Source organism: Xyrauchen texanus, chromosome 31 (genome assembly GCF_025860055.1).
Source record: "Xyrauchen texanus isolate HMW12.3.18 chromosome 31, RBS_HiC_50CHRs, whole genome shotgun sequence".
Classification (NCBI taxonomy): domain Eukaryota; kingdom Metazoa; phylum Chordata; class Actinopteri; order Cypriniformes; family Catostomidae; genus Xyrauchen; species Xyrauchen texanus.
Window position 1 is genome coordinate 30,859,037 of NC_068306.1, and position 22,773 is coordinate 30,881,809.

General features: G+C 37.1%; 1 protein-coding gene across 3 annotated transcripts in view; it reads left to right on the forward strand.

Moving 5' to 3' along the window:
* The window catches only part of LOC127625080 (transcription factor COE1-A-like), a 175,531-nt gene that overhangs the window by 19,731 nt on the left and 133,027 nt on the right, over positions 1-22,773 (forward strand). For all 3 annotated transcript variants that reach the window (XM_052100145.1, XM_052100147.1, XM_052100146.1), the window contains exon 6: positions 317-385. In XM_052100145.1, coding sequence (XP_051956105.1) covers positions 317-385 — 69 coding nt within the window. The remainder of the gene's footprint in view (positions 1-316; positions 386-22,773) is intronic.

A 22,773-nucleotide genomic window follows, 5' to 3' on the forward strand; every position in this document is an offset into this window, starting at 1 on the left:
ACTACACTACTGACTGTTAGGTTTAGTTTAAGGTTTAGGGTAGCGAGGTCAGTTTTGTTGATTTAAAACTTGATAGCGCATTAACCTTAAAAACCGCATCTGTTGTGAGAACATTTAACTCAATTTTAGCACCACACAGTGGAAATTTCTCCTTGTAACTGCATAATACATAACACAATAACACCTTGATACATATAATGAACCACGTAATATCATTTTAAGAAAATGTCACCACATTCTCAAATTTTTCATGAGATTAGGCTGTTTTTAACAGATTTTTTCTCTGTTTTCCTCTTTTCCTTACTTCCCTTTTCAGTCGTTGCTGTGACAAAAAGAGCTGCGGGAACCGTAACGAGACGCCCTCGGATCCTGTTATCATCGACAGGTAGGAAATCTCTCCTTTATTAACACTTCCTAACACTGTTTGTGTGTCTGTGTTTGTTCCTGAATGTGTCTGATATTCTGTTTCATTGCTGTCATCATATACCATTTGAGGATGTGTTTGACATTGCTTTTGAGGCAGTTCTCAGGACATGCTTGAGTCTTGAGGCCTTCACAGCCTGTTGTGTATATATGTCGAGTCCCCTGTAAGTTAAATGCTTGTCATGTTGTTTCTTGTGCCACTCATTGAAATATAGGAGAGCTACAATTATTAACATGTTCTTATTGTTGTGGATCAGGATTTGCTGAGCACAAGCGGTTTATATTCATGTGTGCTATTTATCGCTGTTTTTGTTTGAGAAGATTACAGGCTTAAAAATCTTTTCAAAGGTTTATAGTCTTTGTGTTAAAAGTGTTCAGTGAGTAATTGCTCTAGAGAAGATGTTTGACAGTAAACATGTAAGCAATTTAGATAATATCAACATGGTACTTCAAATTGGTAATTGGCCCAGTTCTGGATTATGGTTCATCCCCTCAGAAGTAAGAAAAGACAGTATTACTGGTCCCCTTAGCTCATCTTAATCAAACCCACACGTATAATGGACTGTGAAACAATAGAAGCCAAAGATCCCCCGGCCCCCCTCATCACCATCTCACTCGATCCCTCAGGGCATCACTCTGTCTCTTTACCTAGTGTTCATCTCTATAAATCCAAAATTAAACCCCAGTATCCTTATTAAATGTTGTAATTGTCATATTAATAATGTTAGCATGACAGCTAATAGTATTTTTCAGCAACCCTAAAGATGTAATTCGTAGCCCTTGAGGTATTGTTATTGTTATTAGCATTTAGCTTGTTAGCTTCAGGCTTGCTGCAGAGAGTTATAAGTTGTAAAGAGATGTTTTGTAATGTGGAAACTATCAGCCAACATCTAAGAGCATTCACTTCGACAAGCCACCGTTGTCAAGATTTAGCAAAACAATATTTTTCCCATTGTTGCAGCAAAAAAATGGTTAAATGCTCAGTTGAGATGCTGTATGTGGAACAGGCTCATGAGGTGAAAATGTAAAAAGTTTAATAAAGATAATCGGCACACAATAACATTAGATTTGGTCTGGCTGAAAAAGCCTTTTCTGGAATATTTGCTGCTTCCCAGTTTCCCAGGACTTTATTTCCACAATCTGCCCATGACATTGGGAAAGTCCACAAATCAAGGGCATATCTCAAAGGGAATCTATTGCCGAAGGGGAAAAATTACTTGATTTACACCACATGCAGTGGTGTGTAAGAGTTATTGTGTGCAGATGACCACTCTACACACACACACACACACACACACACACACACACACACACACACACACACACACACACACACACACACACACACACACACAAAACCACACACCACAATTATATTATATATGTTTTTTTTTTCATTATGTCTTTTGCAGTATTTTTGTTTTGTTTTCCAGTAAAAACTATCTAAAGATCTGTAAAACAAGATAATTTATTTGGTAAGCAAAAAGACAGAAGACTTTTATATCAGAGAAATACAGAACTTGTGAGGTTTGTGGTTATATGAAGAAAAAATAAATATAGGCTAATATAATAATATTACAATATATAATATTAAAAACAATTGAAATTAAATTGCCTCTCAGGTAGGAAAAATAATAAAAATGGTAAGCACATTTTTTGTTCTTACCTCACTTAACTGACTAAGTTTAGTTAATTTTACCTAAAAGCAAGACTTAAAATGTTGTCAATTTGCTTCTCCAGTAATCGTGTCTATTTTTTTTAAACAATGTTTAGATAATTATATTAGAAAACAAATACAGATTAAGGAATTGATTGCAGTGAGTTAATGATTCATTTTGCAGTGTTGCCTGATATGTGACGTTCAGGCTCATTTGTGAAATCAAATCATAGTGGGAAGAGAGAAAAGGGGTTTCTCACTTTCAACTCTGGACTCCTTCACATCGCTTGTTTACTTGATGTTTAATCAGCAGTCAGTAAATAGTTGCAGAATGGACTCAGGTGTGACTGGAGCTGCTCAGCCAACTGCAGTCGGACACAACAGACTGCTTCCCTTCATACCTGACTCACATGTTCATGGGCAGCCGACACAGTTTACGCTTCACTTGACCACAACGGGTCAGAACTCCTAAGTGCCAGCTGTGGCTTACACTCTCCTATACATGCAAACACACTCATGAACTGCAGACTAATTTTAACTTCAACTACTTGAAAAAGTCCCAGATCTCACCATTAATGGAATAGTTTATCCAAAATGTTTTATTCTGTTATCAGTCGTTCCAAACTTAAGCATTTGGCACTTGTTTGTGTCTGTAATGATTTGTCCTGCTATACTTTTTTCAATAAATGAAATGATTAAGAATTAATTGAAAGATTGTCACAAAGCAGAATCATACCAGAAAGCATTGCAATGCATTTGTGATCCTAAATCCTATTTCCCCTTCAACTTTAATTTCCACCACTACTTAATAGTCCTCTCACATATTATTTATTTGAATTTAGAATACTTTTTTTTATTATTATTATTTGCACACCATGAAGTGTGGGTCATAAAGGTGAGATTGTTTAGATGAGTTCATTGTGATCTAATCTAATTTTGTCACTCCTGATCTCCCGTTACATGTTTCTGGAGCCAAGAGAAATGGGTCATGGAGAAAAGAACAAAAACATAGAGAGGTGGAAAAAAAGAGAAAATAACCTAATTTTGGTATGTGTTCCTGACAACTAGACATTTTCTCTCAAGCTCAATGACACTGACTGTATTATGACTTATTAATTCTCCTAACCACATAAACTAAAGAAAAATAAAACTGGGATCTGCCTTCTTCCTCTGAGTTATTTAGCTTGGTTAATAAGGGCTCATTAGCTTATACTTCTTTCAACGAGCCAATCTTATTTCACACCAAGGTTAATATAATAAACTAAAACGAAAACTATAATGAAAACTAAATGCAAAAAAAACATTTTCGTAAACTGAAATAAAATAAACAAAATCAACATAATTGGAAAAACTGAAACTAAAATAAACTACATTTTCATGGCTCTGAAAAACAAAACTAAAATAAAATAATCGTCTTTGTTGCGATTTGCGGTTTTTAAAACTTTAAACCCACTATCACCTTAACATGAAGATGCCACTAGGTGGCGATAGCACAAGCAGATGGCCTATTGCCCTCATTACATTTGCCAAGACCGAGCGGGTGGGAATCACTACAGTACATCATGGATGGAAGACAACAGTTAGAAAACTAGGGTTACAAGCAGTCGTTCCGGTTTTACGAGGTGTGTCCTGGTGTCCCGTTATTTCCCTAAAAAATATAATAATGTCCTGGTTTCAGTTGATAGGCTCACAGATTTATTTTCTTTGAAATTAAATATCCTCAATGTCCTTCTTAGTATAGTTTCTGGTATCGATTACAGGGAAGGGAAGATGTGTGTTACCGCGGAGATGTAGCGCATATGGAGGCTTCACGCTATACTCCGCGGCATCCACGCACAACTCACCACGTGCCCCGAGAGCGAGAACCACATTATAGTGACAACAAGGAGGTTACCCCAACGTGACTCTACCCATCCTAGCAACCGGGCCAATTGGTTGCTTAGGAAGTCTGACTGGAGTCACTCAGCACACCCTAGATTCAAACTTGTGACTGCAGGTGTGGTAGTCAGCGTCTTTACTTGCTGAGCTACCCAGGCCCCCCATTGCATGATGATTTGACGATACTTTCATTTTAGTTTTGCAAGGATTCACTCAGAATCTATCTGGTTACAATGACAACAAATCATGCGCTTGACGCTCTCTGCCATCGTCCATTGCAAATTAGAAGTCGATGTATTTCTTTGCAAAACATGTGAAAATGGTATTGAAATGTTTTGCTGTCAATGTTAACTTTCCCATGGCCACAATGCAAGAGATTGCAGGCCATATTCATACAGCTTTTTTTTTTTTTTTAATAGTACAAGAACTTAAATGTGGAAATGTGGAATTGTAACTTTTAAGTTCCAATGTTGCAAATTTTGTGTAAAAAATGTGTAGCTGACAAGAAATTTCAACCACTGACAAGTCATATTATTATTACACATGCAATTTGACATTATATGACACAATGTGGTTAAAATTGTATAAAATAAATTAAAATAAGCTTTCACATACTAAAAAGATGTTGTATTGAATTTAGCTACATATTTTAATACAATGTATGTATTTATATAAATACACAATATTAAACTTATATATATATATACTTATATTAGTATTATGTATGTGTGTGTATATATATATATATATCAACATAGCATTTCTAAACATAATAGTTTATTTAGGCAACTCAGAGTGTTTATAATACAAATAGAAACAGAATTATAACCAAGAATAAAAAAATCTACAGGTCAAAATGATTAGCCCTATTAGATGTTAATAGTCAAAAGAGTATCCCTTTTGTTTGATAACATCCTTTAGTCATTTGTTGTAGTTCTCAACAAGTTTTATGCATTTCTCCTGAGGAGTCGCAGCCCATTCCTCCTTAGCAAATCTCTCAAGCTCCTCCAGATTTGTTGGTCTCCTGGCATGGACTCTAGTCTTCAGTGTGGCCCACAGATTTTCTATGGGATTCTGGATTCTGGGCTTTGTGCAGGCCAGTCAAGGACGTTCACTTGCTCGTTTGGAGGTAGTGCTTCACTAGAAGTGAGGTATGCTTTGGGTCTGTATCATGCTGGAAGACGAAATGTCGACCCAAACCAAGTTTTGTTGCAGATTGCCTGAGGTTGTCTTTCAAAATCTTCTCATAGTCTTCCTTTTTCATGATTCCTTCGACCCTGATGAGATTCCCAGTTCCAGACGCACTGAAACATCCCCACAGCATTATACTCCCACCGCCATGTTTCACCGTGGGAACGGTGTTCTTTGGGTTGAGTGTCTCTCCCTTCTTTCTCCAAACATAGGCAACATCTCTATGGCCAAAGAGCTCTAGTTTTGTCTCATCTGACCAAAGGACATGTTTCCAGTATGCATCATTTTTCTCTAGGTTGTCCTAGTTTTTCTTGGTCTGCAACCTCGCAGTCCATTCCTGTGCAGGGCTCCACTGACTGTCTTCGTTGAGACATCAATCCCAGACTTGGCTAAATCATTCACTAGTGTCTTGGCAGTTGTTCTTGGGTCTTTCGAAACCTCTCTCACCAGTTTTCTTTCCAAGGTTTTTGAAATATTTCACTTCCTGCCTCTGCCAGTCTTGTTCTCCACTGTGTGGGTCTCTTCAAACTTCTTGATAATACTTCTCACGGCAGTTCTTGACACCTGGAAATGCTTTGATAAACGTTCATATCCTTCTCCTGCTTTGTGAGCATTAATAATTATTTTCCTCAAGTCTAAACAAATTTCTTTTGTCTTTGCCATGATGACAGTTATATATTACTTCACTAGTTGTTTTGCAAGATACTAATCCTCAATTTGAAGTGCAACTTAAAGGCTTGGGGGATTAATTATGTTAATTAGGCGAGTTAGGTTAATTAGGCAAGTCATTGGATAACAGTGGTTGTTCTGTAGCCAATCAAACAGATCATTTCTTAAGGGGGCTAATAATATTGACCTTAGCAGTTTTTTAAATTATTTTTTTATAATTATTTTATTCAAGGCAAATTGAAATAAATAAGGCTTTCTCCAGAAGAAAAATATAAATCTGAAAAATTAAAAAATGTGTTAAAATCCCTTTGCTCTGTTAAACATCACTTGGGAAATATTTGAAAAATAATTGAAATTTCATAGGGGGGCTAATAATTTTGTCTTCAACTATATATATATATAAAATGTATGGCGAACACTCAGGTGTCCCAGTTTGGGACATTTAAAATCTGGTCACCCAATAGGAAACGTGCTAGCCGTGTCAATTATGACTCATCTGAACCTTTATTGGAATGACTGTGCATTGTGTTGCCAATGCATGATGTTAGAACAAAGCAAACAGAAACAATGCAATCCAGCTATTCGACCCACGTTGCACAAATGCCTATTTTCCCTATTCTATATGTATCACTTGATATAAAAACTAAAATATCAAATATTTAAAAACTAAAACTAAATGAAAACTAACAAAGAACAAAATTTAAAACGAAATAGAAATAAAAACAAAATAAAAAATGTAAAACTATTATAACCTTGTTTCACACCAGTAATTAGTCTGGCTATGGCCAATTCTCCCGATATCGCATTGAGAGTGATGCACAAATTAGATACATACGGATATTCCAAATCTGTGTTTAAAACACTAATGAACCCTTATTATGCTGTTAAAACAACACATTTTATATTTCATATGCCCTTGGTATAAGAATATCTTTGAACTTATTAACAAAAGTATGTGCCGTATGACTAACAACAGGTCGTCAAGTAGGTGTTTTGGTTTATTCACATGGACAATAAGGTTTATGTTGTTAACAACATTTGTAAACAAAGAATATGTAACCTTTCACCTTATCTAAGAGTATCGGTAACACTTTACAATAATGGTCCCTTTGTTAAGGGATTATGAATGGGTTCATTAATGACTAATAATTCATTTACAAATGCTTTATAAATCAATAATATGCAATTATAACAGCATGCATAAAAAGGGTGACTTTCATGCAATACCTGCCAAATAATAAGCCATTTCACGTCATATGTTTTTATGATAAATAACACTTGTTCAACATAAGTAACCAATGGAAATGTCCATTTATGTAACGTGAACACCTATGAAGCATTTATTAAGGAGTTGCCAACAATAGAAACCTGTACCTAAAAGTTCAGTATGGTTTAGTTGCCATCAGTCATCTTTTGCAGAAGACTTTATGTAACTAGGACTAGTTACAACCATTGTTTTGATTTCAACGTTACAAAGAAAGTGACAACACAAGTGAGTCAAGACATTACAGACATGAATATAAACACAAAGCGGACTGTAGAGATATGACATAATCCCTATTTTTAATCTATTTTAACTATTTATGAAACATTGTGACATAAATCATGAATTAGGACATGATATGTTTTGGGTTAATATAAGGGTGAATCATTTGTTAAGCATTTATAACATCTAGGTTAATTTGTACACTATTCGGAAAGTACTGGATGAAAAATATCTTTATAAGGATTGTTGCTATAACTGATTTATAATGCATTTGTAAATGACTTATAAATCATTAAGGAACCCCTTTATAATCCTTAACAGAGGGAACACTAATGTAAAATGTACCAGAATATCTTTAAACGAATAGACAAAACCATGTGACGTTTGACTAGCTGCAGGTTGTTGTTGTTTTGGTTAATCCATACTGACAGTAATATTTATATAGTAAACAACTTTTATAAACAAGCTGCCCTTCATCAAAACATGTCTTTGAAAAAGTCGATGAAAGTTTGGACCGTTTTACTGCAGGTCAATGAAAGTTGTTTCCATTTATCAACATGGACAGTAACCGGGAAGTCCTGCATATCAAAGCCGTTCATTTGTAATGAACACCAGAGGAAACTTTGATTTTCGCCACATGTGAACATACATTCTCAACATAATTCGTCTGTATATCTTGTTTTTATATTGAACTGGTCTGTCTCGCTCTTTGGCTGTCACTCTCTCTCCTGTGTGTGTGTGTGTGTGTGTGTGTGTGTGTGTGTGTGTTACTATCTCTAACCTTCTATATAACATTAGCAAGTCCTCGGCTTGGCCATATGTTCCTCCTGACCTCTCCCTCTCCGACAATGACCTTTCATTGGCTTTGTAAGATTATTTCCAATACTTTAATCCACTGTCATTGACATGGACACAAAGGCACACTGACATCTAATAGACGCCTCCTCACTTTCTCCTTTCTTCCTCCTGGTTTAATCACTTTAAGTTCAAGGCCTCCACCCCCACCTTCCTCAAGTCCTCAGCCCCTGCAGCCCAGAACGTCTATTGTTCAAATCTCATTTTACTCCAGACCCTCCCTGCACACTTCTGTTTATGTTTAGGATGCCAAAAAAGCCCAGGATAAGTAACCGTGTCTAAAATAGTCTAAACTTAGCTTTAGTGGTTGGAGTATTTGTGTATTTGCTTTACAGGAAGAGATAATGCTGTCTTTAAGAGGACGGTAGCATCTCAATTGGTGGCAAACACCTTTCCTGTCGGCCCGTTTCAAACATCTCCACTTACAAGTGGTCTATTATGTTTGTGATGTTAGATCCTCTGTCAAAGGAGGGGTTTGTGAATGGGTGTGTGTGTATTTGTATTAGAGAGGGTGTGTTGTTTATGGTTGCGAGAATGTCTTTCTAATATATTTCATTTTCTGGATGGACTAATTTAGTATCTTAAGAAAGCTACTTTAAGTTATTTTAACACACGGACAACAGTACTTTAATAGGAATAATGTAGGTCAGCTTACCTTTACTAAGTTTACTTGTATTTATGGACTCTCAATGGAAGTCTATGGGGCATCATTCCATTCTAAGTGCATAACAGCAGAGATTATTCAGCAGAGACGGGCCACTTCTATTTAAATGAATAGGAGGAATTGCTGACTGCTAATTCTTTAGGGCAATGGTTGAACACTTGCCCCATAGACTTCCGTTGTATAAGTGCATAACCATCAATGCCTCTTGTTTGTTTTAACATGTTACATCAAAACACTACCATCTGTCCTTTTAAAGAGATATTCTGGGTAAAATTCTAGTTTAATCTGTAATGTTTAACTCTTAATGGAAGTCTTTGGGGCAACGGTTGTATGCTTGTCCCATAGACTTCCATTGAAATTGCATAACAGCCAATGCTTTTTTGTTTGTTTTAATGAATTACTGTGACATAACACAGTTTAATACTGAATATTCCTTTCAAAGTATTGACTCTTAATGAAATTCAGTGGGGCAATGGCTGTATCCTTGCCCCATAGACTTCCATAGAATGTGCATATATGGCAATACTTTTGTTGATTTTTATTTATTTTTACAAACATATAACTAAAGTTATATGTGCAGCACTCTCAATGCATCAAACTTTTGCTTTTTTGTGGTAATAGAAAGCATGCCACATATGCTGTCAATAGAGCTTTACTTGTATTAAACTTGTATTGTCCTCGTATTCCTGTAAGACAAATTCAGCTCCTTTATCCTGGTTGCACTGGATGCTCCCCAGCTGTTTATGGCATCTTGAGAAAATACAGCAAGAGCATCTTGCAATAAAAGCTGCCATGTCTTGGTTTAATCTTGTGGAGGAAGTAGTCCACTACTCTCTCTGGGATCGCGAGGGCTCTTGCGGTGATGCGGTGAGCCCACGCTTGAGGATGTCAAAAGCTGTCAGAGGGCCGGCAAAGAATGGAATGTGAGAGTTCCCGTGGATACCGTGGGATTTCCTGTACCCCCTATTCTCAGTTCTCAGCCCCTCTTGGCCAGTGTGACTCTCAGCGCTCAGAGCTCAACATCTGGATCTCTGTTCTCTAACCAAAACAACATTTATAGAGCTGATGGGGGAAATGGCCATGTCCTTGAATTTTACATTTAATGGCCCTGCTGAAAAAGTGCAGCTCTAAGCGAAAAGTTCACGGCATGCAGGCGAAATTGATCTTTAAGAAAAGCAGTATCTCAAAAATCATAAATCAGACTTCATACATCCAAAAATCTCACTGAGACCAGCTGGATCCAGAAAAGTGACGTTAGTTCAGAGAAAAGCTCTAGCATCATTTGTTTATCATAAGTATGTTTTTAAGTGAATCGTAAGTGTCAAAATGCTTTTTGGGACCATTCAATAAGATTTCTATGTGGACCACACTGTCAGGAGAACACTGTCACATTATTAGTTTAATTAGCAGTATCCATTGCCTAGTATACAATTGTCTCAAATTAGACTAAGGTGGCCATTGTTAGGTTAATCTTGTCCAGATTGGCCTATTGAAGAAAGAACAAATTCAAAAACACAGTCTTAGTGGCTAGTGTGAGAACGATTTACAGAAATCAGAAAGCGTGAATGGCAGAGGGGGGAGTATCCGTAGAGCTCAGTTGTCAGTGTAGCGCCACGAGGTTCCTTGTGCATTCTCAGTGGCAGGTCTTTGTGACAGACTGCATGAGGCCCATTTAATCCCAGCCAGGAAAGAAGATAATAACAGCGTCGCCCTACACCTTTCCAAGTTTTTATACACTTAACGACTTGTAGTTCACTGCCTACAATCCTATCATGCGCCTGGTTGACCCCAAAATAGGCGTAAGCATTTGTCTGTGTGCGAGCTTGTCCATCTCTCTTTCGCTCTCTCTTTCTCTTTCTCCTTTCAATGAAATAATACTTCACCTTCTTTCCATCACTGCCTGTTTTTTCCCCCTTCTTGCCATTGCTTAGTCCCCCACATCTTGGATTCTCAATCAAGTTTAGCATTTATTTTTTAATAAATTATGTCAAATTATCACTTCCTACCCCCTTGTTTTTACTTTATTTTTCAGAACTGATTTTTTGTTTTGTCTTTTGCCTATTAGATAATATCATGTACTTTATTATTGTAATTAAAGGCTGTTTATAGCTGCCAAGAATAGAATGAATTTGGAATATTAAAATAGAATGTAGGATCCAAAGTCTGCGTTTATTGTCATTTTGTGTGTCAACAGCTTCAAATGTGGCTGAATTGTATGGAATTAAACTTTAAATAAAATTATATTTTTTATCATTAGTGAACTACATTAAGTAAAGGAATATTCCGGGTCAGTACAAGTTAAGCTTAATCGACAGCATTTGAGGCATAATGTTGATTACCATAAAAATTCATTTTGTCTCACCCCTCCTTTTCTTTAAAAAAGTAATAATCTGGGTTCCAGTGGAAGTGAATGGGGGCCAAATTTTCAAAAGTATAGCCACAAGACATAAACAATATGTGTGTCAACATGATTTTAGTGTGATAAAATCTCTTACTAACCTTTTTTTTGTGTAAAGTTACAGCCAATTTTACCACTTCGTTGCCATGACAATGTAATCTCAACAAAACCTAAAATCCTAAAAACAACTTTCCAGCTCAAATAATACATGAGTTTCAACAGACAAATTAATGCAAATGCTTTTATAAAATTATAACTTCACATTTCTGCCTTTAAACCCTCTAAAAATTGTCCTCAGTCACTTCCATTGTAAGTGACTCACTGTAACCTCGATTTTTGCTTTAAAAAAAAAAAAAAAAAGGAGGGACAAGTCGAAATTTTTTTTTTGTGGTTATCATCATTATGCCACAAATTCTGTCGATTGAGCTTAACTTGTAATGAACCCAGCATATTCCTTTAACATGAACTAACAATGAACAATACATGATCTCTGAATTTATTTATCTTAGTTAATATGAATTTCAACATATACATTTTTAAATTAAAAGTTGTATATATTAACATTATTTAATGCATTCTGAGCTAGCATAAACAATTAACAGTTGTATTCATATAAATGAACATTAAAAGATTCAGATGAATAAAATGTTCATTATTATGTAACAAATGGAACCTTGTAGCCACACCTCCCAATGGTGAGTACATTTATGAAATTAACTGAACATGAAAATTTTTTCCATTGTTTTTATTAAATGTAGATATTTTTGTCCTTATGACAATGGGATTATTCAGCTGTTTTTTTCTTGTATAGTAGTATAAATCAGCAGTTCATTGTGTTGCGTCACTCACAGTATTATGTACAAGATGAGTTAGTCTCCGTCTCTCAGTGAAATGTGAAGTCACATCGTGATTTGAATTGCTTACGTTGCTCACATCAGCGCAGGTCAGACTTTCATTCATAAAGTTAAGCTCAAACCATGTATACAGTATGTTACCATGTATTATGTTATGTTACATTAGAGGCCGTTCAGACAGAACGCTTTCTTGTGAAAAACAGCAAAGCATTGTTTATACTTTAATACTCAAAGACGTCTATCTAGCGCATATGTAGAGAGAAAACCAATAGTAAAACAGCATTGATGCATTCAGTCCATTTCATTACTCTGTTTTATTTACTCGACAAAGCCAATTTTTACTTGCATATGGCACTAAGTGAGTATTAATTTGGGATCCTGATTCCTGAATGTGGGTGTGTGTGTGTGGGCAAAAACGAAAGCCAACAGGTAGCAGAACTGTTGGTCTGTGTCCTGTCAGAAAGTGGCTGAAGTCCTTCTCCCTCACTATTTCAAACATCTCGATGAGGATTTGGTGTGTGTATATAAGAGCTGCCGATGAAGGCCTCTAAATTAAATTGTCACTCAATAGCTTTCCTGTTAGTATCTGAGATAGAAGAACAGACTTGACAGCATTCATTCACACTGTCGATTCATATTATTTCTTGTACAGGCCTTTATTATGCACTGTTGTTCTATAGGTGTATCGATAAACAGAGTTTAAATATGGGTATTTTGCTAAAGCAAGCATCACTACTGCTGTTACTCAAAACCTCTAACCCCAAGTATAAAACCTAAATGTGTAACTTTTCCTGCACTGTTCATGCTAGAGTTATGAATGATACCTTAAATCGTGCGGCTTGTTGAGGAGATTACTTTTCAATTGGACTTTAAGCAGACGGGTGAATAAAATGGATGACAAAATCTCATCAACTTAATTTGATGAAGGGACCCAAGACATAGAGATAAAATATCATAGAGATTTGGAAGTGGACTGTTGTGCAACCCCCCAAACTCACTGGAATCCACCCAGCAATGCAACCCAGAACACCCTATCAACCATATATTTTATTAAATTACTAACAACCACTAGGGACATCTTATCAACTGCACAACAACACCCTGGCAACCATTCACAACACACTAGCAGCCATTATTTGGCACAGCTGTGCTAAGTTACTTCAGTAAAATATTCTTATTTTGAAATCTGCAAGTGACAGCAAATACCAACTTTTGCATGCGAGACAGATGTTTGGAATTCATTTTCAATTATTAATTTTTATGCTGAATGTTTGAATCTATATACAATGTGTGTGAACTCATGTCAATCTGGAAATGATAATGTGTGTAAATACCATAGTAAAGTGTGTGTGTGTGTGTGGGCATGTTTATGTGGCTTACGAGGACAATTTTGTAGGTTACAAACTGGTAATTACAAGGTTATTATGCTATAAATGTGGTTTATGAGGACATTTCTAGTGTCCCCATAATTTAAATAGCTTAAAAACATATTAAACAATGTTTTATTGAAAATGTAAAAATGCAGAAAGTTTTTTGTGAGGGTTAGGTTTAGGGGTTGTGTTAGGTTTAGAGGATAGAATCTATAGTTTGTACAGTATAAAAATCATTATGTGTATGAAAAGCCCTCATAATGATAGGTAGACCAACGTGCGTGTGTGTGTGTGTGTGTGTGTGTGTGTGTGTGTGTGTGTGTGTGTGTGTGTGTGTCTGTGTGTGGAGCTGATGATCAGTGTTTTCTGTCAGTAAGAGTTTGACCTTAGCTCTGAATGACATTTGCATCTGACCACCTCCACATCATCTCATCAATGCCTACTTGACATGACCTGACTTTTTACAATTATTTTAATATGTTCATTGAGGTTCACTTATAATATTACAGATGCAAAATGTCTAACACAGTTTGACACCACAATGTGGAGGAAGAAGAGAATGAGCCATTTTGACAGCTTGGTTTCAACAATGCTCTTTTTGCAGTGGTGGAAGTTTTGAGTTCTGAAACTTACAATATGTTTTTATAGTACAATGACAAAATTTAAATATCTCTATACTGCCCACATTTTCTTTTAAAATAGTATGTGAAACAGCATGCATCAAACAGGTAGAAAGCTATAATGTTTTCACTTCACTACACTGCGTGTTTAACTGAACGAGTTACACCCAGTTATCATCTTGGAATGAAAGAGTTATTTTGCATTTTTAATCCAATTTTGTGTAATTATGTTTTAAATAATTGTATATATCACATGGCCAATGCAGTACACAGATTTTTTTTTTTTAGCCTATCAAATGTGATTCACGTGGTAACATCTTAATTATTCTGGTTTTATTCAAGTCCAAAATATTATTAAATATCACCAAATCAACCTGAATATATTAGTAAAAACAACAAAACTTTTTATTTTATTATAGGATAGATCAGGTAGAAATCACATTGATCAGGTTGCATACTGCAAATTTGCATACTATGTGCAGCACACAGAGCAATAGTACTATGGTAGTATGCTATTCTGAGCCTCTGACTTAATTATACCGGTTCAGATCAGGGACAGATAAAAAAAATTATATTAGGCCTATGTAGTGCAAAAAAGTGATAATCTGCAATAGGAACTATTTCTCCTTGATCTAACCCTTTTTAATTGCATGTTAATTAAGATGTCACCACATGAAATAATTTTTTTAGGTTAACACTTTTATTTTCATTTCATTTTGATTTTTATATATAAAGCAATGACATTTAATAAGGCTGCATATTTTGTCTATGTTGAGTTAAACTTGGCTTGTTTGTTTAGAATTATGCTAAATAAACCATCTACTTATTTTTATAATGTTCGATACAGTATAAAAACTCCATCCCATTTGTTAATTTTAGGCCCTTTTTAGTGATGCCGAGGCAGATGTGGAGGGGAGCCTTTCTGCTGGTCTTCCCCCTCCAGCATGTGGGTGGCTGTATTTATTCAATGTGAATTTTATGGACTGTAAGTGAATAATTTATGAATGTATAATGTATGGGATGCGTGAGCTCTCTGTATCCCATGCTGGGTTTTGAGTGTCCCCTTAGCTGGGATCCCCCTGTGCTGGGGGCCCATTGTTGTGTTTCGATTCCACTTGCTGTGGGGAAAGGTCACCCGTGGCTCTGAGAGAGAGAGTGAGTGAATTATTCATGCCATTGACTTTGTGTCAGAGAGAGAGAGAGAAACTGAGAAAGAGAACTGAGGATGTTTTATTCATTTATCCTATTTTGAATCCCTTTTTTGCACCTTCCATCATTAGAAAGCTCAACATTTACATTCGATGCTAATTCACGATAGGCCCCCAGATTCTAGCTGAGCGTACTTCTACCACAATAGAAATCGTTCTTCAGACACTTCTACCACACAAACAATAACATGGCACTAACTTGTAATTAGGGCTGGTAAATATATAAAGTATTCATATGATAAATTGAATTAATTTGCGAGTGATATAAAATGAATCAGCATTAGGAATTTCGCATTGATTTTGTGCATTTTATTTGACAATTAACCTTCTAGCAAGACAAGTTGCAACTTGTGACAATGAAAGCATTAAGACATGTTTTTATAGCTTCAGTAAGAAAATCAGCAAAAGAGTTGGTAAGTTTGGTTCATCCTTAATCATTTTAAATGGGTTTTAAGAACCAAAACTGTATATTAATATTGAAATATATTGAATATCATCAGAACGCTGAAATATATTAAGGTATAAACTCTTCTTGCAATGCATACTGTTCCTTTCCATTGAAAATGACAAAACACATCACAATCAAAACGAGACAAAACAGCTTTGAATAGTTTGTTTATAAATTAACCGCCATGAAATTTGTCTCAGGACACAAACTGAACATACCACCTTTCTATTTGCACTCTGTGTTGCTCTGCGGTGGGCCATGACCGAGTGCCCTCAGGCGCTGTTTAAAGGGGCGGCAGACACATACACTACTCTTACAACTTTAAGGACTGGAATTGAAGTAGCATTTGGGAAAAATGGCCTTGCCCCGGGATATGTTTCACACAGATGTGCCCCTGTGTCCCTGTGTTACCAGCCACCCAGAATGATTTTGGCCTATCATCCCACTAGAACAAAGAAGAGTGAAAAGTGTGGTTTGTATATGTTTGCGAAAAGTAAGGCTTTGTCATTGCATTCAAAACTAATTCTTTGTCATAGTTCATCATAAGTAAGGGATCATGTACATTAGTCCACTTCTTACACAGCTACTTAACGAATAGATAATGAAATGGACGAAATATTTATTTGTAATATTTTTATTATGTGAGAAGACTGCAGAGTGATATGATGTGAATTTAGCACAGCTATGATGAAAATTGGTTGGCTGAGATAACGGTCATTATACAGTTCAGCGGTCATTGTAGAAACCCATTTGACTGCAGAATGCTGCGATCGACAAAACAGTATCTACTTTTATATTTAATTTAATCACTGAGAAGGTTTATCTGCAAAGTAGCACCAAACATCACAAGCAGCCTCAAGAATGGACACAGAGTGGCCATATAACACTTTTCCTTGAGCAGAATATTGTACTACAGATCGCTAAGTTTGTTCAAAGGAGAAAGCCAGATAGAAATAGTACAATCGTTTGCATGGTTGCCAGATTGCACAAAATAAGTATAACATTAGGCAGACTATTTCCAATTTGCACAAGTATAAATCTCAAACTGGGGTTGTTTCTCTTATCTGGCAACCTTGAGCACGTTAAACGCTTGTGGAGATGCGTTAGGACCCAATGCAAGTTAACTGAATTATCCAAAAACGAAAAATTAGCCGCTGGCCACATTAAACCATGTGGAGGGCCTGATCTGGCCCACGGGCTGTATGTTGCCCATGTCTGACCTAGGGATTACCATGTAAAAACAATGACAAATGTCTGTAGTAATCATTCATAGCACATTTCAGGGAACCATTGTGATATCATCACTCTACCATGGTACCTTCACAGTAACCTTTTGTAAGCACAAGCAGTCAAGTAGCGGACATCTTTTGGATCTACAGGCTGATGAATTTGTGGTTTGGATTTGGTGCCAGTGCAAAGAGCTACTTTCACTGCAATGGTCATTAATGTCTCACTGGCAGAGCACCCCTCCCTTTACCTGACCTCAGAGTCCATGTATCCATGAATGGGCCGCTGTGTGCCCATCCCCCTTTAAAGGCTCCAAAATCACCACGGCTCACCCACCCAGCGCATTTGCATCAGCAATGCCATTAAAATGAAATGGACGCTGTTGGCCAGGAAACCCAACCAGCCTTTCGTTCAATAGACAGATTCAGTCACGTCCCCTCCCCTCCCAATGTGATGGGCACATATAATTTCCCATCGCTGTGTGTGTGTGTGTGTGAGCCTATGAACGTGTAATTTCATTAGGCTGGTAAGTGTTAAACATTCCTTGCACTGTTTATTCTCAATGTACATTCCGCTGGTGTATTTCACAGGGCCGTTTTGAAATCATGGTTTTGAGGCTTCGCTCTGAGAGTTCTCCGAGCCAATCTTTGCTGTCAGAACTTCAAAAGGCTGAATAAAGTAGGCTCAGATGGCTCTCCATCAATGTGTGATTAATTTCCATACTCTCTGCCTCTCCATCACTTAAGAGGAAAGTGTAAGGGATAAGAGTGACATTTTAGATTTTAACTTCTCCGGATTGACAGACGGCTCCAAAGTGGTATGATCCACTTGCTTGCTCTGGTGGTCTCGGGGTCGACAGCCAGTCTTTTGGTACTGGTCTGGTCTCACAGTGACAGCAGGGGTCTGGGGACAGCTGGACCTTGGGGAATTGGTGGACTGTCATCCGGGCAGGCTATGATGGAGGATGCTGTGGTAGCTGTCAGTCTCTACTATTTTCTTTTAGCACACAGAGAACCAAGCATTTTCTGCAGAAAATAAATGACAAAGTCATAAAAGAGAAGATGGAAGCCCCTTTTCCTAAAGACATATAGATTACTGCGTATTCACAGTGTGCTTTTTGTAGTTATGTTAAGAGGACTGTACTGTGGAAGGTGACATGGAGGTGGCCTTATCATTATCCAGCCTTGAGGAGTATGTGAATGTGTATTTATGTAAGAATCTTCAGTGCCAGCACCTCCAGCCAGTAGGTCCAATATTGCCCTGGAATTATTTTTTCTCGCCTTCTTCCTCGTTTGAGCTTTTTTGAAGGAGGAGGGGGGTCGCAGCAGAGGCAAACCCTCTGGGGATGGTGGGGAGCAGTGATTGACAGGCCGTATGCTTTGCTGTTTGCAGATTTGTCGGTTGCAGAACCAGACCTCAGACCCTGGTGAATTCCTCCCCAAAAAGTTTCTAGCCACCGCAGTTCACTGCAAGCTTGCTTCGACTGTTCAAGCAGTCTGTAAACTTCAGACCCATAACAGTCATTAAAGTGGATACCAACTTAAACTTTCATCACTTACTCAACCAAACTCAATGACATTCCAAAATGTATCAAAGTCTCATGACAACTTGTAATAATTTGTACAAGATGGCAAAATCATAAGATATTGTATGAGCCAATTGGGTGTGAATTTTATTCCAATAGAGACCAGCCAATTGATACAACACATGCATCACATTTTAGTTACCTTCTTATCCAACACTTTTTGTTTTTAATTCTCATTTAATATTTATAATACACATGACAGATGTATACCAATAACCTCTAATGTGATTCTCTTGTCTTGTTTTGGTACGACTTGTTTCATTATATTTGGAATGACATTATGAGTAAATCATAACAGAATATTCCCTTTTGGGCGAACTGTTCCTGTAATACTGATTGTAAAATCTGATATGTCTAAACCCTCTGATTGACTGCACCCTTACAAGTTGCACTGACAATGTAAACAAGGTGAAGTCGGTGACTATGTATGTTGTGAAGTTACTCAGGTAGCACCTCAAAACCCCGGGCTGCATTGAAAGTCTCTGAAAGTGGGGGAGTTCTGAATGTGGTGGTCATGGATCACTCCATTACTAATAGCAGGTTCTGAATAAAAACGCAAACCTTTTCAGATTTAACGGATTGCTGCATGCACACAGGTGGCCCAGCTAAGAAAGGTGGTAGGGTTCTGCAGGACCAGGCAACCCTAGACCCATTTGTGTGTGTGTGTGTGCATGAGTGTGTTTTTATGGCTCTATCTGCAGGAGGAAGCCAGGGGTGAGGATTTCCATGAAATAGAGCTCATGCTGTCTAATAGAACAAAGTACACAGTAATATATATATATATATATATATATATATATATATATATATATATATATATATATATATATATATATACATTTATGTTGACTTTAATAGCCTTCTATTATGCTGTAACATTCACTTTATTTGCTTTCAAACATGTTGGTCAGTATGATTTGGATTCTTTATAGCTACATAGTCACACAACTTACTTAAAAAGCATAACACAGGCAATAAATTGTTTTATCAAGCTTTCTGCAGGCTCTCACAGCACTTTGATATGATTCATATCTCGGCCGTCTTGACTCTGTGGCAACTCTGGGTGAAGAGAGGTCTTTAAAGTGTGTACAGGTGTGCAGAGAAGAGCCAGCCTGGAGCTCTGGTATGATCCACTGGTTCAGGGTGGGAGATTCTCTGTGTCAGGCTGTCTGGACCACTCCACCACTGGGTAATTAACAGGCAGCCGACACCGCAGTCATCTCTGTGGAAGATTGCTCATCACTCTCTTTATCTCTGCCTCTTGACATAGACTAAGCAACATAAACTCATAAATGTGTGGTGGGTTTGTTGGTGTTTTAAGATCAAGGAACATTTTCAGAAATGCATTTTTTTTTAATTTGTGTTAGATTTATTTATCACTTGTACCGAGTTGTGTTTTATAGTCAGTCATGATGTGCCTCCTGTGTCGAAAACCATTCGTTATAATGTGAAATTAGAGTCATTCTTTTGGCAATCGGACTACGCTGGTACACTATATGTTTTGCACTGTAGATTCAAAAGAACAGGCTCATTAGAGTAATTTGTTTGAGAATCAGACTACACTGGTTGCACTGTACGTTTTGTGCTATAGATTCAAAAGAATTGCATCAATAGAGTCATTTGTTATGGAAATTAGACTACACTAATTGTGCTATAGATTCAAAAGAACAGGCTAATAAGAGTCATTAGTTCGGGAATTGGATTACACTGGCCGTGCAGTATGATTCTTGTTGTAGGTTGAAAAGAACAGGCTCGCAAGAGTAATTTGTTTATAATCGGACCTCACTGGTTGCGCTGTATGCTTCGTGTTGTAGATTCAAAAGAACAGGCTCATAAGAGTCATTCACACTGGAATTGGACTACAGTGGTCGTGCTGTATGTTTCACATTGTAGATTCAAAAGAACAGGCTCATTAGAGTAATTTGTTTGGGAATCAGACTACACTGGTTGTGCTGTATGTTTCGTGTTGTAGATTTAAAAGAACAGGCTCAGAAGAGTAATTTGTTCTGGAATTGGACTACACTGTTTGTGCAGTATGTTTTATGTTGTTGATCCAAAAGAACAGGCTCATAATGGTCATTCGTTCGGGAATTGGACTACAATGGTTGCACATGTATGTTTCACACTGTAGATAAAAAACACAACTCATTAAAGTAATTTGTTCTGGAATCTACACAGCAATGTTTGTTTCACGCTGTGGTTTCAGTAAAGGGGCAGCGCTGCCACTCAATTGTGCAGCACGAAAACACTCTGTCAGAGTTTTTAGTACTGTGTCCACATCCAAAGAACAATGCATGTTCATGAATCACAAAGTCAGTAAACTGTTCTGGTATTTAAAAAAAACAAAACAAATTTAAACCGGTTTTGGAAAAGAACCAGTTCTCCATAGCCAACCCTATTCCTACACCCTACATTTGTTTTCCACTTAATATTGCTCCATATTTCCAATCGCATCCTTGCACACACTTTCTCAGGCAGTTCTTTAAAGATGCTTGGCTTATCGAATGCCACCACGTGATAACAAGAATGAATAAAAAGCTCTTCCCACCAATTACACGGCAAGTCCTGTGGTGACAATGTCCTAAAACGAGAGCAGATTGGTAACACTGGGCTGTAGCACTCTTTCATTTTCTCCTTCGTCTTTTTATGTGCTTCTGTAATTCACCCTTTGTTTTTTTAAATGCTGGTTTCGAAGCACTACCATGGTTGCCACTACCACTCAAAATCGAAAAGTTTGGCCCTCCTGGAGCTGCTCAGCTGTGCTATTTGAAAGTTATGGTGGTTCAAAAGTCTGAGTCCAAATTATAAGCATAACAATTTGAGATTTGAGTAATTTTTACATGGTTAATGTCACTAATGTATTATTTGATAAGTTACCAAGAAATAATGCAGTTTTTACCTCATTTTTACATAACATTTATTTTATTTAACATTTAATGTTTTTAATTAGGTTTTCAATCTCACATTTTCAATGTGGACTCCACTACATTTCTAGAATTTATATTGTTGGGCACAAACACAAGGTGCCCTCCTCTGTTGGTGCTAGTATGAGCCGCACAGCTTCATGTCCTCAGGCGCTTCCCTCCTAAAACTGAGTCACAATGGAAGGAAGACAGCCTGGAGTCTGCTACAGCTGCCACTCCTGCTGTTCGGGCCAACTTTAATGCATTCACCCACACCCCTCTCCACTCAGCAACACCATCTGACTGTCAACGTCTGTAAACAAATCTGTGAAGGGGATGAAGAGAGATCACCATTAGTATTTTATTCCAGCATCTTCATCAGTTCAGCGTCCCCTGTCCTGTCCTTGATGGGCGATGATATCATGTGTCTGGCGCTGCCGTCACCCCCTTTGTGTGGATCAGTGGGCTTTTCCTGTTCGACAGGTCTGTCTGCCGATCAGACATAGAGGGTGTTCAAGAGACAACTTCCCTTCCAAAGCGCTCCAGGAAGAGGAGAACAGTGTCCCGCCAAGCACAGCATTGTTGTACCCCTCGTGGGGCCCCTGCTCCATCCACACCAGCTGCCCTAATCGATGGCCTTATTCAACATCTCCCTGGCAACACGCAAGATGCTGTAAAACAACAAACATGCCCTTCTATAGGTTTTGCAAGACAATGCCAGACATGGGGTTAAAGTGTAAATGCACTTGAGCCACAAAGATCAAGGGTGTACAACTATAAATTTGTTGCTGAACGAAAAATTTGCAAAATTGTAAATATCTAAAGGATTTTAATTAGCTATTTATTTGACCATTAAGTTTCCTGATGTGTCATTAGACTAGTTTGGCGATCCTTCCTTGTCTCGTGGCTTTAAAGTATGAGAACGTTAAGACAAATGTTTTAATGTTTTCTTTAAACTTCATTAGCAAAGTTTGAAGTGTGATTCATATCTGTTTCAATGAATCAATTTAAAACTCAACAATTTGTGCAAAAAACCATGTGGAAAACACCTTGATTGTTTTAAATTAAATTTGTAATGTACATTATTATTTCTTGCATTAAACATGTTTAATAAGCTATAATGGCTTTTTAGTTGGAACAACTGTTAAAAAACACCTTTTTAAACAATTTCAGAGCAAATACATAAACAATGAGATGTATATTTTGAATAGCAACAAAAAGGTTGAAAATACTAATATATATTTAAACACTCACTATATATATATATATATATATAATCAGTATCACATAGTGGGAGTCAAAGTCTTTTTAGCAAGTCAGTTCCCTCGTTGGCCATC